The sequence below is a fragment of the Denticeps clupeoides genome, chromosome 3 (genome assembly GCF_900700375.1).
Source record: "Denticeps clupeoides chromosome 3, fDenClu1.1, whole genome shotgun sequence".
In the NCBI taxonomy this organism is placed as follows: domain Eukaryota; kingdom Metazoa; phylum Chordata; class Actinopteri; order Clupeiformes; family Denticipitidae; genus Denticeps; species Denticeps clupeoides.
Window position 1 is genome coordinate 13,312,739 of NC_041709.1, and position 14,038 is coordinate 13,326,776.

Sequence of the window (14,038 nt, forward strand, 5' to 3'; positions counted from 1 at the left end):
ACATCGACCTGGTGTGCAACAGGATTACAGTGATGTGTGGCAGTTGGGGTAAAAAGTGCTCATTTTCAAATGTAATAAACAGTACATTAACCCAGTGATGAATATAAGACACAAGTGATATTGAACATACTTCAGATTCACTTTTAAAAAAAAGGGAGACATGGAGTATGGCCAATGGTTTGTATAGCTCTGCAAGGTGTAAAGACACACAGTTGCACAGACACCCACAGCAGTGCAATTAGACAATGTTTTTTACCAGCAGACAGATGCATGCAAGTCCAGGAATCCACACACAATCAACTTTATATATGTGTAGACCAAGGGTAATAAATATCTAACCAACAAATTTTTTTTTATTCTCACAGACTCAGAACCACTAGAGGGAGGCTCAGTACCAAGCCTACAACAGTTTCAGAATGCCCCAAAAAAAGGAATAAACTGAGTGCAAATTAAACAGGAATCAGTCACATGACTGATTATATTAAAAAAAAACTGTAAATAGTGGATTTGTGCCTTCATCTGCTTAAAAGCCACTGTATCTGAGGCAACTGGCTAAACAGTTCCAATGTCCACTGACAGCACTCAGTCACAAGGTACCATAGTACAACTACACATGGTGTGTTTAAGGAATCATAATTTCGCAAAACATTGGCCAAAACTTCGGGCATCGGTGCATCCATACATGCAACCTATCCAGTATAAATTTGTAACTACTTCTGTGTAATCAAACTTGTGTGTAACAACTACCCCATAACTAAATACAGCCCAAATGTACAGCCCAATGACTACAAAAATGTCCTTTTCTCTGAAATGTCTTTTTTAATACTTTCTTTGTGAGGACCTTTAAACACACAAAAAACACACATACACTGCCTTCCTTTCTAAAATCTCTGATTTTATCAGGTCAGATTGCAAAAACCTCAAGCTAGTCGCCTTCACACACACACAGTGTATCCATAAGAAATGTCATGGACCGTCCCTCACTTACATCAGCACTAAGCCTTGATTATGTAACTAATGTGTATTAATGCTTAACGAACTATTAATAATTTCTAACCCTAAACATTAACCCAATTGTTTTATATATATATATATATATTAAAAAAAATGTTACATGCATATATGTCTGTGAGGACATTTCATGTACACACACCTCTCTATTCTCACTCACTTTCACAATTTTTTCCCCCACATCCCTCATTTCCATTCCATCCATCTTTCTCTCTTTCCCTATTTGTCTTGAATGTCACGCTGAATATATGCACTCCTCTAGTCTCTCTTTCTTTCCCTCCCTCTCTACCCCTCTGTCCATTTTCGGGGCAGTGATGGATAGTGCAGCTCCGTATCCACAGCTTTAAAATGATACGCGGCAGCGGGCTCAGGAGCAGATTCCGTGACTATTGATTTTTGGGGAAAGAACGGGAGCGGTGATGATCTCCCGAATGATCACCAGCGTGTGATTGGCTAAGCCCCTATCGACAGGCACTCAGGGCCAGGCTGCACGCCCTGCCTGTGCCAACGGGGTACTGATAGCCTCCAAACCTGGGGGCTCCTGAGAGTTTTTCGGAAGGGGGCAGGGAGGAGGGGCAGGAGAAGCTTTGTGTCCAGGCTACATGGAGGGATGGAGGGGTTTTGGCACCAGATGAGAGCAGGGAGACATATCGGTGGTGGGGCTGGCGGGGAATGAAAGGGACTGAAGTCTGGCTGCAGTGGGCAGAGGGGAAAGGGGGCAAGGGTGACTCCCCGTGGTCCACGGCTGCAGGCTGGCCGCTGAGCTGTAGCTGGGGGTTTGGGCAGTGTTGGAAGCTCGTGGGTACCAGGCTACGGGTTTGAGGTCGAGGGGTTAGAACAAGAGGGTTATACCCGAGTCAGAAGGAGACTCGCTGCATCTTGGCAAGAACCTTGAAAGAGACACACAGCTCAGAATTTTGAGAATAAACAAAAGGCAGTATTCACATCCCTGCAAAACTTCTGCAACAAGACCAACTAATGTTACAAGTTAAACTTTCTGAAAACCAATCCGAACCAGAAGTAATAAATGAAAAGAAACAATACTTTTACACAATTTAATATTAATTTGGGCTCCCTGTACTCTGTGTTTCACTATCCAACATACATTCAGAACACACAGGGCTTCACCTGACCTTCCATTCACATCCGACAAAACAATGCGATGAAGTCCATGGCTGTGTGAGTGTGAGAGACTTGTTGGAAATTAGAGGCTTAAAACTTCAATAACCTTGAAATAAACTAAAAAAAAACAAAAAAAAAAAAACACACACACACACACACACACACACACAGGAAATTTCTTTTTTTTTCCAAATTAATTTTGCATACAAAACCCAAATATTATTTTGGAAATGGAGTTAGTGATGGAATTTAATAAATGAGGGGGTGGTGTTGGAACCCTCATAGCATGCAAATGAAAAATATTGACACATATCAGCAATCATATGTTCACATATGTTCAGCAAGTTGCGGTTATCCTCTCACTTATTAAACTGACATTTCTGATTCTTATCCTCTCACTTATTCAACACAGGCACCATGCCAGGGTCCTGACTTCAGATTCCTAATGGTGTTATACTGCATATACTGCATTATATGCTGGTTTAAATTTTGGGGAAAATGTATCTTTTGTCCAGAAATGCTCAGTGAAACATGTGAGCGAGCATTGTAATAAATGAGTGTGCCCGTGTACTCCACCATCGTGAGAAAGTGCTCAGACTTGCTCTCATTGGAAAAGGATTATTTCAGATCTCCCTTCATTTGCATGAGCAGGACTTCCCGCAACCCTTTGTGTTATAACCATCCAGCGATTTGTCAATAAACTCAGTTCAAAGACTCAGACAGGCAAGTGTGCTTCAGATACCGCTCCGTTAGCCTTTTCTCATTCTGCCTTTGCGCTCATGAATAAAAGCACATGCAGAGCCCCGGGAACGCAGGGCTGAGCTGCGTTTAGCAGCGCACTTTATTCACTTTGTCCAGATAAAGCCTGCCCCTCACTCCCCATTTACTTGAAGCAAATTGACTGTGGCTGGCTGTTAGCATGAATAATGCGGAGCATGTTTTCACATGCTCACGTTTCACGTCTCATGTCAGCTGGTGAGGGCTTCATGAACTTTTCTTTTCTTTCTTTCCTTCCACCATCCCTCAGGTTCTCATGTCTCGATATGATAAGTCTTTGCAAATCTTTCCAACCCTGTTCAGTAGTTGACTTCACAGAACACAATGCTCCATGTTCTGTTTGGTTTGAACATTCGACTCCTGATCATTATAGTTAATTGACTGTTTAGTCACTGGTTTTTATGGGAAGGCAGCAGTACAAAACAACAATGTAGGTTGTAGGTATTAAATTTCCTGTTCAATTTATGATCACTGAAAGGATTTGTTCATTTGTGAATAAGGAACTTCAATACCTGTTTTCATAGATGTTTATATCTCTGAAGAAAAGCACAAGGACCACCCAACCAAATTGCAATGTGTAGGATGTATGTTTAATATGTAATTTGTATATATTTAATTACATAAACATACATTTTACTATTGTGCCCACCTGAAAGGGAGTCCAGTTGCAATAATGTGCAATTAAATAATAAAAACCTTGTTCCCAACACCTTAGCAGAGGATCCACTCCCCAATAAACTTCACCAGTCTAAAGGCTGAATGATGCTCCCTGTGTGTGTGTGTGTGTGTGTGTGTGTGTGTGTGTGTGTGTACCACAGTGCCACCTACACTTGTGGTGTGAAATAAGGAAGGAGCCAGCAGAACAAGTGACACTGCATTATTAAGAGTGAGAGACAAACAGACAGGGAGTAAAAGAAAGAAAGAGAAAGATAGATAGATAGAGAGAGAGAGAGAGAGAAAGAGAGAGACCCTAGGGTATCTGAGTGATTTGAGACAGCAGGTCCCAGGTTCCGTCTGTGATAAGGGCCATACACAAACCATTCAGAAGTAATTTTTTTATTAATTATTTATTATGAAGGTTACTAAATAAATATTAGGACCGGAAATAAAGCATGACTGTACATAGTCTGATGACACCAGCTGGACAGACACAAGGAGGGGGCTGTGTGAGTGTGTGTCTGTGTGTGATGTTTCAGTGAATAAACACCATGGGTGCAAATCCTCTGTCTGTCCGCATTAGTTACAACTCCCTGTCAATAGCTGGTCAATGCATTTGATTCAACACACAGATTATTTCACCTCAGGAGAACCTGAAACTGTCTTGACCAGATGGCCTTGTAGGTAGGCATGTGTGTGTGAACACACATGCGCGCACACACACACACACACACACACACACACACACACACACACACAAACACACACTCTGTGTGTGGTTATGCTGAGAATGGGAGGTCTGCCCTGCAGACAGCCTAAGACAGACAAAAGCGATAGAGAGATCGAGAGAGAGGCCTGTGTTTGTGTGTGAAGTGTAGCCCACACCCACCCTCTGTGTAAATTTTTTTTACATGTGTGTGTGAGAGAGAGAGAGAGAGAGAGAGAGAGAGAGAGAGAGAGAGAGAGAGGAGAGAGAGAGAGAGAGGAGAGAGAGAGAGAGAGAGAGAGAGAGAGAGGGGGGGGGGGGGGGGGCACCTCTCCATATAAATGATTCTCACCCTAAAGAGCAAAGCACAAAAACAAGCAATTCCCACCATACAGCTGCAGCTCGACCATCTTCTATAGCGAGTGTGACACTACCTTTCACCTCCCGCCGTTCCCTTTCTCCCAGTCCTTCTCTTTCCCCCTTCTTTTCCTTTTGTCCCCTCTCTCCTTGGCGCTTTAATGTGTGACAGGAATGCACAAAGCAACCTTGAGCTGTGTGTGGTAACAGCAGTGATCTTTAGCGCACTGATAAGGCACTGAGATTTGTGCGGCCCGAACTGGTTTGTCGTGGTGCAGACAAAGACGCTCTTTCAGCTGCTGGGCCTTTGCTGAAAGAGCTTCCACCTTTTCAGCACTGTTCGGGAGCAGCGAGTGCCAGCAACACAAGCAAAACACAAGCCTGGTCATTCATCCTCACTGCATTACATTTTTAATTTTTTTTTTTTAAAGAAAGGCAAGGAGAGAGAATGGATTAAAAAAAAGAAAATCAATAGATACATTTATGAAAAATACATTAGAAAACATGCAGATTGACGGCTTTGAAAGATTTCAAAATGGCATTCCGCACAAGCCGTTAAGCCAATTTGCTGTTGGGGGGTCAAGCAAGACTGACATGGTCATCGGGCCAAACGAATCGCTGGTAGCGCAAAGCTACAGATATGTCAACAAATCATTTCCCCCCCATGTCTGGAGCACTTGTCATGTTCATATTTAGAGTTGGGCTAAGTGCACGGGGTCGACTTGCATCACGGCCGCTTTTTTGCGCTAATAAAGGCTGAAAAATGACTGCCATTTTGTGCTAACCACATTAGCACGCACTACACGAAAAAAGCAGACATATTTATACTCATAATAAATTTGTTAAGATAGGGTTTCATCCTAATTGCATAATCAGATGTTGGCAGTATTTTTCATGCGGTGTCTCGGCAGGGCTGGGTAACCTCGTTTGCGGGGGTTGCCTCATGAAGGTTAGCCAGCAGACGGATGGGCCGCCCCGCCACGGAGAAAAGGTCTCCGGCTCGCAAAAACGCAGACATCATTACATCATATTAATGCCCTCCAATCACATTAGAGCCTGGCTTTAATCTGTCAGCGTGTCAGATTGAGAGCATCCCCTCACTATGGAAACCGGACCGGATGTGTAAAGAGGGATGGCACAGGTCAGAGTCCCTCTGTCCACTCAACATGGCTGAGAGGCTGGAGCTGTGGGATTCTGTGGAGCTACTTTATAGCAGCTCCTATGTTTTCAAACTTTTCCTAAACTTTTCTAAATTAATTGCATTTTTAACTTTGGAGGGAATGAACTCGCCTTCTGAACATGCATGCATATTAAAATTCTTCTGTTTCACAAGCTAGAAGGGAGAGTTTGTGGAGTTAAGGTTATGTTTTGGACATGTGAGGAGTGCATATTGATTAGGCGGAGCACATATTTACATCTATTAGTGCTATGTTCAGATTATGGGCTGGATATGGTCTTTATGCATGTGTTAAACTGAAGCTGCGGTTGAGAAGAGGTGTACCATGCATGCCAATCTCTTGTAGTTATAGCTGTAAAGCTGGCTAACCTTCATGAGGCAACCCCCGCAAACGAGGTTACCCAGCCCTGCCGAGACACCGCACGAAAAATACTGCCAAGCTGAATACAGATGTAGTGATGAAGTCAGGTTATTGTGCTGGTGTTCTGAAGACTGAAGTCGGAGTTACTAGTGGAATTTCAGACTGTAGATATCATCATGAAGGTGATGGTTGGTTGACACTTACTTGGACAGCTGCTTCTCGGCATCAGCACACAGCTCCAGAAGACCCATGAGAACGGCAGACACGTCCATGTATGGCTCCCACACAGTGAAGCCGCGGCCAATCAGATCAATGGCGGTGCGACGGATGGTACTGTGAGGGGGCAGCTTTGGGCTTGGAGGCTGCAGCAGCAGGAATGTCAGAGCCTTGCCTAAGACGACAGAAACGCTGAGCATGAGATACAAGAATCAAGGTTTTGTAAGGTAAGGTGAAGCACAGACGAGTTTGTATTAGAGAAAAAAAACACAATCATTTTAAGAATGTTTTTGTGGGGGGCAATATGGGGGCAGTGGTGGCCTAGCAGTTAAGGAAATGGACCCGTAATCAGAAATCCCGAACTGCCAAGATGCCACTGAGCAGAGCACCGTCCCCACACACTGCTCCCCGGGCGCCTGTCATGGCTGCCCACTGCTCACTAAGGGTGATGGTTAAATGCAGAGGACACATTTCCTTGTGTGCAGTGTTTCAAAATGACAATCAATTCACTTTCACTTGTGTTCACCAAGCACCATCTAGGCTTTCTTTTTGATGCCCTGCTTTTGATATGTGGGTGGGCCCAAAACGTTCAAATAAGTACAACAATTTATTCCCCATCTTTCTCTTCTGGACAGTTATCGTAACCACATGTAAACAGCAGTCTGTTGGGTAAAACAACAGCATTACACTGAACAGGTCCACTGTGCTCACTGCACCCAGTGCTACATACAGAGGTCCAGCACAGATGATTAAATACACAGTCTTACAGAAAACAAGCCTACGAACACAGATACAATACACAAAATACAGACAGAGACCTTCTAAGACACACAGAGCCACAGAAAAAAAACACACACGCCAACACATGGGCACACACGTGTGTGCACAGTGGGACCACAGCAGACACATTGATGCAGTGCTGAGGGTTCCTGGCTGTGCTTCCTGGGACCGTGAACAATGGCAGCGCTGTCTCGCCCCCAGTCCCATAATCCATTAGCGCCCAGCCTTCATCCTCATCATCTCCTCTTATTAATTACACAGGCAGGCAGACCCCCCTAATCACATCAGTCTGCTGGAACGCGGCGCATAGCGTCCCACTTCCATCATCCTCCACACGTCTCTCCTCTTTGTTCCTGCAGTCACCTCTCTCTCTTTCCTCAGCTTCTGTCTGTTGCTCTTTCACTTCCTCCAATTATCTCTTCCTCCTCATTGTCCATCCTGCAACACCTCCGCTCCCTCGGCTACTCCCCGTTCCCCGCCCTCCCTCAAATCACTGCGGTCGCATTGTCACAGCAGACAGGGTCATTCAGCGCTCAGGCCATTTCAGCTGTAGAGCAGACAGAGGAATGAAATCACACACCTAAACGTGCATACACAGCCCCTCAACACCCTCTCTCGGTCTCGCTCACACACTCACAGAGCAGCAGAAAAATAAGTGCTGAACAACAGCTCTTCTGTACAAAAATAGTAATCATGGGTCACAGAAATTACAACAGAGCCATCACTCATGCACACACACACGCACAGTTCCCTGGTAGAGACTGCTGCTTCCGCTATTGTGCTGCACACCTGCCGAGCTTTGCGGCTCGACACACTTTTCTGCAGTAAAATGCTCTCAATTATACTGGCAGGGATGCTCCCTCGGAGCTGCTACGTTCATGGCCAAATCATTATGTCTCAGTAATCAGCCTGTCAGCAGCAACCCTGTCTTATTTTCTCTCTCTCTCTCTCTCTCTATCTCTCTCTCTCTCACACACACACACACACACTCTTTTTTCAAATGTTTTAGATTACAGCAAACTCACTAAATCTTGTACCTGCTTACTTGATCTGATTGTTTACTGTGTGTATGTGTGTCCTCACTGAGAATGTTATCAGGCTGCAGGTCCTCAGAGGTGGACATGTACTAAATGTTCAGCTACCGAGAGAGGGACAGACAAGAACCATGGGCCAGGAAAATATCCTGAACACAAATAGGAACATATGAGACTGGACTTCATCTAGTTCATGCTCACGTGCAGCACTGTCACAGAACCTCACATCTGGGCCGGATTCAACCCTACTTTCAATGGAAAGTTTATTAATACCGCCTGGTGTTGCAGGACCACAGCAAAGAAGAGGATATGAAGAGAGTAACAGAAAGCTAATAATCACTTAATGCTTCACTTGTAATTCTAAATAAATCCTTCATTTAAATAAATAGATGAACAAATGAACACAAAAAATATAGAATTAACTAGCTTGTTGGGTTGAGCTTTCAGCAGACCATTAGGAACGCTGGCCATGGTGCTGACCAACCGCAGTGTCCGTGGCAACGGTGGCCATATTGGATTTAGAGGAGCCATGACCCTTTCAGAGGTCGGCAAACACATGACCATTTTAACCACACACACAGTCATACACACAAAGAAAATGACTGAAAAATGATCTCTCACACATTCAGACACAACCATTCCAACACAAATCCTCCTGCTAAAGGGCAAATAGTCATGAAGTGGCAGTCCAGACATGGCTTGGAATTTCTCAACAGGGCAAGGTTACACAGCATTAACCTGGTTACTCATCCGCCCATCTTGGACACCACTGCACACTGCAGAGGACACACACACACCATGGGGTGGGTGGGAGAGAAGTGGCTGGACATGAGGCTCATATTGAAGCACTTTTACTAATCAATCAGTCTACAGACCATCTATCAGACGGGGGTGATATAATTACAGAGAGGTAATGAAAAGGTGATGGAGGGAGAGACTTTGAAGTGTCTGGCTGGGTGTGTGTGTGTATACATGAGAGTTTATCATGTGAGAATATCATCTACCCACACAGAGGTTGACAATGTTGGCTTTTCTGTTTTTTTTTTCTTCCCCCTACAGAGTGTTAAATCTCCAGCAGCATGGCAGCGACAGCAAAAGGCGTTTGGGGGACAACAGACAGCCGGGGTCTGCAGTGGTCAGTCTGCTGAGGGGGAGGGGTCTCTGTGTGTATGTATATGTGTGTGTGTGAGATGGAGAGAGAGAGAGAGGGAGAGAGGGAGAAAGAGAGAGAGAGAGAGAGAGAGAGAGAGAGAGAGAGAGAGAGAGAGAGAGAAAGCCTCCTGAACAAAAATAAAGAGAAATACCCTCACACGTGAGTCAGCTTCAACACCGGGAATCACAAATCCTGGCACACGCTGGTTCAAAACTCAAGAGCGGAATGCTGAGACACCCATTAAATAGCAGACACAGACGGGAGGGAAAAACACACACTCCACAACACACAAGCATAACACAATACACACAGAAATGTGTATTGATGGGGCTTTTCAGGCAGGCAGGGGCTCACACAGAGATGAGAGCAGAGTGGGGAGATCTGGAAGTCCCAGAGTGAATGTAATGACAGACCCGCGCTGATCTGAACCACAGAGAGAAGCATCAATCACAGCAGACACTACAGATCACCTGCTCCTACACACTCACACACACAAAAACGCGCCGTGCTGTTACGATTTGAGTGGTCATACCACTGCTTGAAGCTGGACGTGAATGCCTGGCCTTGGATGTGAGCCGCTGAGTGTTCGCACGCGTTACTGCTGTTACCATTTCAGGTACAGGGTGTGTGTGTGTGTGTGTGTGTGTGTGTGTGTGTGTGTGTGTGTACACATGTTGTTGCGCGAGTCACCGCAGAGACGACACAGCATGTGAGTGCCTGTGCGTCAGTGAACCCCAAAATCAATTTTTATGTTGTTTTATAGATCAACTGCTAAATAATCATGGCAACAATTATCTGAGGTGAGCAAGGATTTATCAACACGGCTGTCCGGCAGCGGCCACGGCAACAGGTCTGCTGGGTAAAAAGAGTCCACCAGAGCGTTAATTACCTCACACACACACACACACACACACACACAAGGAAACATCCAGATGTACTAATGGTTTCAGACAGAAGGGAGAGTCTGCTGATATGCTTCAGCAAGGACCACGCTGGACAGCAGACATCTTCATCCCCCGCCTTCTGCTCTCTGTTTTTCTCGCCCTTGTTTCAGTGAGGATGTGACACAACTGTACCTGCAACTGACACTGCAAAGGCTTCTTCCCCCCAGGCTGTCCTGTTCTCATCAGATTCTACTACAATACCACAAGCTTGAATTAGAGTTTTTACTATTTTTTTATTTGCACCAATTTGTGTCTTGTAGTAACCTGCAATAAAGAATCAGAAAACTTTATTAAACCCAAAGGAAATAGCTTAAAATTCCATTTGAATATAATTATGTCTTAGTCATTATGTTTTTTTTTTTTTATTTAGATCTTTTAGATAACATTTTTTCTCTAGCTATTGTGTATTAGATTACTATATGCAGAGATAAATCTTAAAAAGATTTTAAGATTTATTTTATTTCCTTTATGCCTTGGTGAAGTGTTATTTCAATACACTAAATTCTACTGGTATGTGTTTGCACTGACAAAACTCAAGTCTTGAAACTCAAACCACAAACTCTGAATGATTAAATCTCAGCGAAGGTGAGAGCATTTATTTAAACCAAAAAAAAAAAAAAAACTCAAATGGTCCTCATTTAACAATTAATGACATGAACTCGAAAAATTACGTAAATCTCAACTCAAAATCTCATTAATAAAATTTAATTTACATGCACAGCCCAAAGCAAACTGTACTTAGGTTACAGTGATGGGTAGAGTTATTCTAGGAGCACTGATCTGTCGCTATGATTTGGCTTGGATTAAAAAAAAAAAAGATCACAGATCAATTTCTCATCACACCAAAACGCAGCCCTAAAGCAATTGTGTATAACTGTCTAGTTTAAAAAATGAATTATACTCTTTATTAAATAAACATGCCTCAATTTAAGTCACAATTCTGGCAGTTTAATATAAACAACATTAATTTATAAATAATATAAATAATCTATATCGAAAGGCACATTTTTATTTATTTATTTATTTATTTTTAAGACAAAATAAGTTCAAGCAGAGCTGTATTTACTGGAGGTTGTGCTCCAGTGACATTAATTGAAAGTTTCTGCACATCATAAACTCTGCAGGTTTCATCTGTAGCTCCAGACTCGCTGAAGGTCAAACAGAAATTTTCCTCCCAATAAAGTTTTATTGAGACCACCGGCTGGCCATGGCTCACATTTTGATGCATGCTTACTGTTCATTCAGTGTGTTTTTATATATATCATATATCTATATCTATATATCTAGAGAGGAGATAGAGGAGCGAGAGGCAGAGAGAGAGAGAGAGATCCTAGAGCTCTTCGAGAGGAGAGAGAGAGCTGCTCTGATCTCTAACTCGCCTCCTCCCCTGCAATGGGTCCTCAAAAAGAAATCGGTAAATTCCTGTGAATACATCAATCCGGCTGCAGCGAGACACCGTTACTGCTGAGTGTCTCCAGCTGTTACTGCTGTCCTTCAAGCCATCGACTTGCTCAAAATGTCAAACAAAGGAGAACCTTTACTTAAGTTTGCTGTGAAACAAATTACAGGAGACACAATTTGTGTGATATTAATGGGTAATTTTTTAAAGTTTTAAAGATAAATAAGGGTGGTAGTATCATACTCGCCTATGCAAAAAACAAAACCACAAATTAATTGGAACTGTCCCTGTAACTTGTTATTGTAAGTCTTACTGGCGCCTGTTAAATGCTGCAAATGTAAAAGTAAATGCAAAAATGACTACCATGTTCATAAGACAATTTTTTTCCTGATGTCAATTATACTGCAGAAATGAGGTTAAACGTCCAGATTTCACCTCATATGTTCTGTCTGTACTTTTCCTTGCAATTGGTCCTATAGAGAGCTAATTCTGGACTCTATAGTATCTACAGAGTAACTAGGGTTAAGTGTCTTGCTCAGGAACCCCATCTAATTTTTTTTCAACCAGACGATTACTATATTAAATTCTGCTAGCCATGTCAGACAGACACAAAACAAAACTCCCAAAAGGTACTACAAAAACCTGCGACTGAACCAGGAATCTCCAAATAAGCTCTTTCAGCCACCCACCTTGATTCAAATATGCCATGCAAGCAAAAATACCAAAATATGCTTTGTGTTTGAAGGATTAAGCCCAAAGGACCGTGAAATTGGAGCCATTCTGATATCAGCATGATATCTGAAAACAAACTAACTCATCTGATGACTCAACTGTTTTTTGTTTTTTTGAGGTCATTTGATCTCTGGTCATTGGGATTATTTATATTGTTCTCCAAATGTCTTTTAAATGTGCACAAAAAAAAACCAAAACGTCATGTTTTACTGCCACATGTTCCAGATTATAACCACCATGTAAATACTGTCACCTCAGCAGAATTCTAACTGTAGCTGGCAGTAAACTGTGTCCAAACACGATGGCGTGTGTGGGGTCACACCCTGGATTAACTGTGTTTCTGGACCCCCTACCCTCTGAAGTGAGGGGCTCAGAGGCAGACAACGTGATCAATGCCCTCTTGCAGGGGATTCCTGTGAACACTCGCACATATAGCCATGGTCACACCTCCACCTTCTAATAGGATCACCACCTTCTGGGAGGGTGATCAATGCCATGCTACACCAGGGCACACTGAAAAACGTGTGTTCCTACTTCAAGAAACGACATCTTAGCACACCAAGCTCAGTAAATCCTCCATGGGCCATAATGACACACTGGACACACACACACAAAACTTTATTTAATTCTCTCTCACAGTCCACGTTGGGTTGTGAACACACACCAGCCTATCCGCACACCCAAACTGCACTCTTTACTCTGTGCAACCCAGGCCAAATTTATCGGCCCCTCACAGCCAACTAAACTGTGGCCCAGTCCATCCGGCAGCCCGGACATCTTTGTTTAAGCGTTGACTTGGCTTAAATGAATGAATTAATATTGACAAAACATCAGCTAAGCTAATGAGTTGGTAGTTAAGGTAATAAACATGTCACATTAACAGTCGTGCCGGTAAAGAGCTAATTAGAGCCGGGCAAGGAGAGCCTTGCGGATGGAGGAGTACGGAGCACAACTCTTAACCTTTAAAGCCATTAGTGAGCAAAAGGAGAATGCAACAGCAGCAGTTCAGATACCCTCTCAGGCATGTGTGCACACACACAAACCACCAATGCAGGCCATGATGCCCATGTTGATAACTGATCAGATTTTCATTGGATCACCATAACATATTACCAGGGCAAAACATGCAATCATGACATTTGCAAAAAGAAACATAAAAGGTGATTCGTTTAAATCCAAGTTTTCACACTGAGCAAATCTCTGCCCATTAAAACTAGTTAGTAGCTAGTAGCATGCTGTCCTGACTCATAATACGACTAAGCACCTCATGGCATCATTACTGCTGAATTAACTGTAACAGTGGGTAACAGTGGCCTGATGGCATAATCTAATCAGCTCCCTGACTATTCTGCAAAAAAACACAGCTAGTACAGATCAGGTACTGCTGAATGCTTGAAGTTAATGATTATTTCAGTGCTTCTGGTTCTGATTGGTTAATTATTGTGAGAATCGTGCAAGGAAGGAAGGACCTGTCAGCGGCTTCAGCAGGAGTTGTGGTGTCTGTTCTCACACGGCAATTACCCACACTTCAAAGTGCAAACACTGTCTTCACTACACCAGCCCTGAACTGCCATCAGTAGACAGCAGTACTGTACTTCAACCAACCACTAAG

At 43.3% G+C, this 14,038-nt stretch overlaps 1 protein-coding gene across 5 annotated transcripts in view; it reads right to left on the minus strand.

The window, feature by feature from the left end:
• wdr7 (WD repeat domain 7) overlaps nucleotides 1–14,038 on the minus strand; it is a 125,744-nt gene that overhangs the window by 23,288 nt on the left and 88,418 nt on the right. For all 5 annotated transcript variants that reach the window (XM_028972907.1, XM_028972910.1, XM_028972909.1 and 2 more), the window contains one exon: nucleotides 6,373–6,559. In XM_028972907.1, coding sequence (XP_028828740.1) covers nucleotides 6,373–6,559 — 187 coding nt within the window. The remainder of the gene's footprint in view (nucleotides 1–6,372; nucleotides 6,560–14,038) is intronic.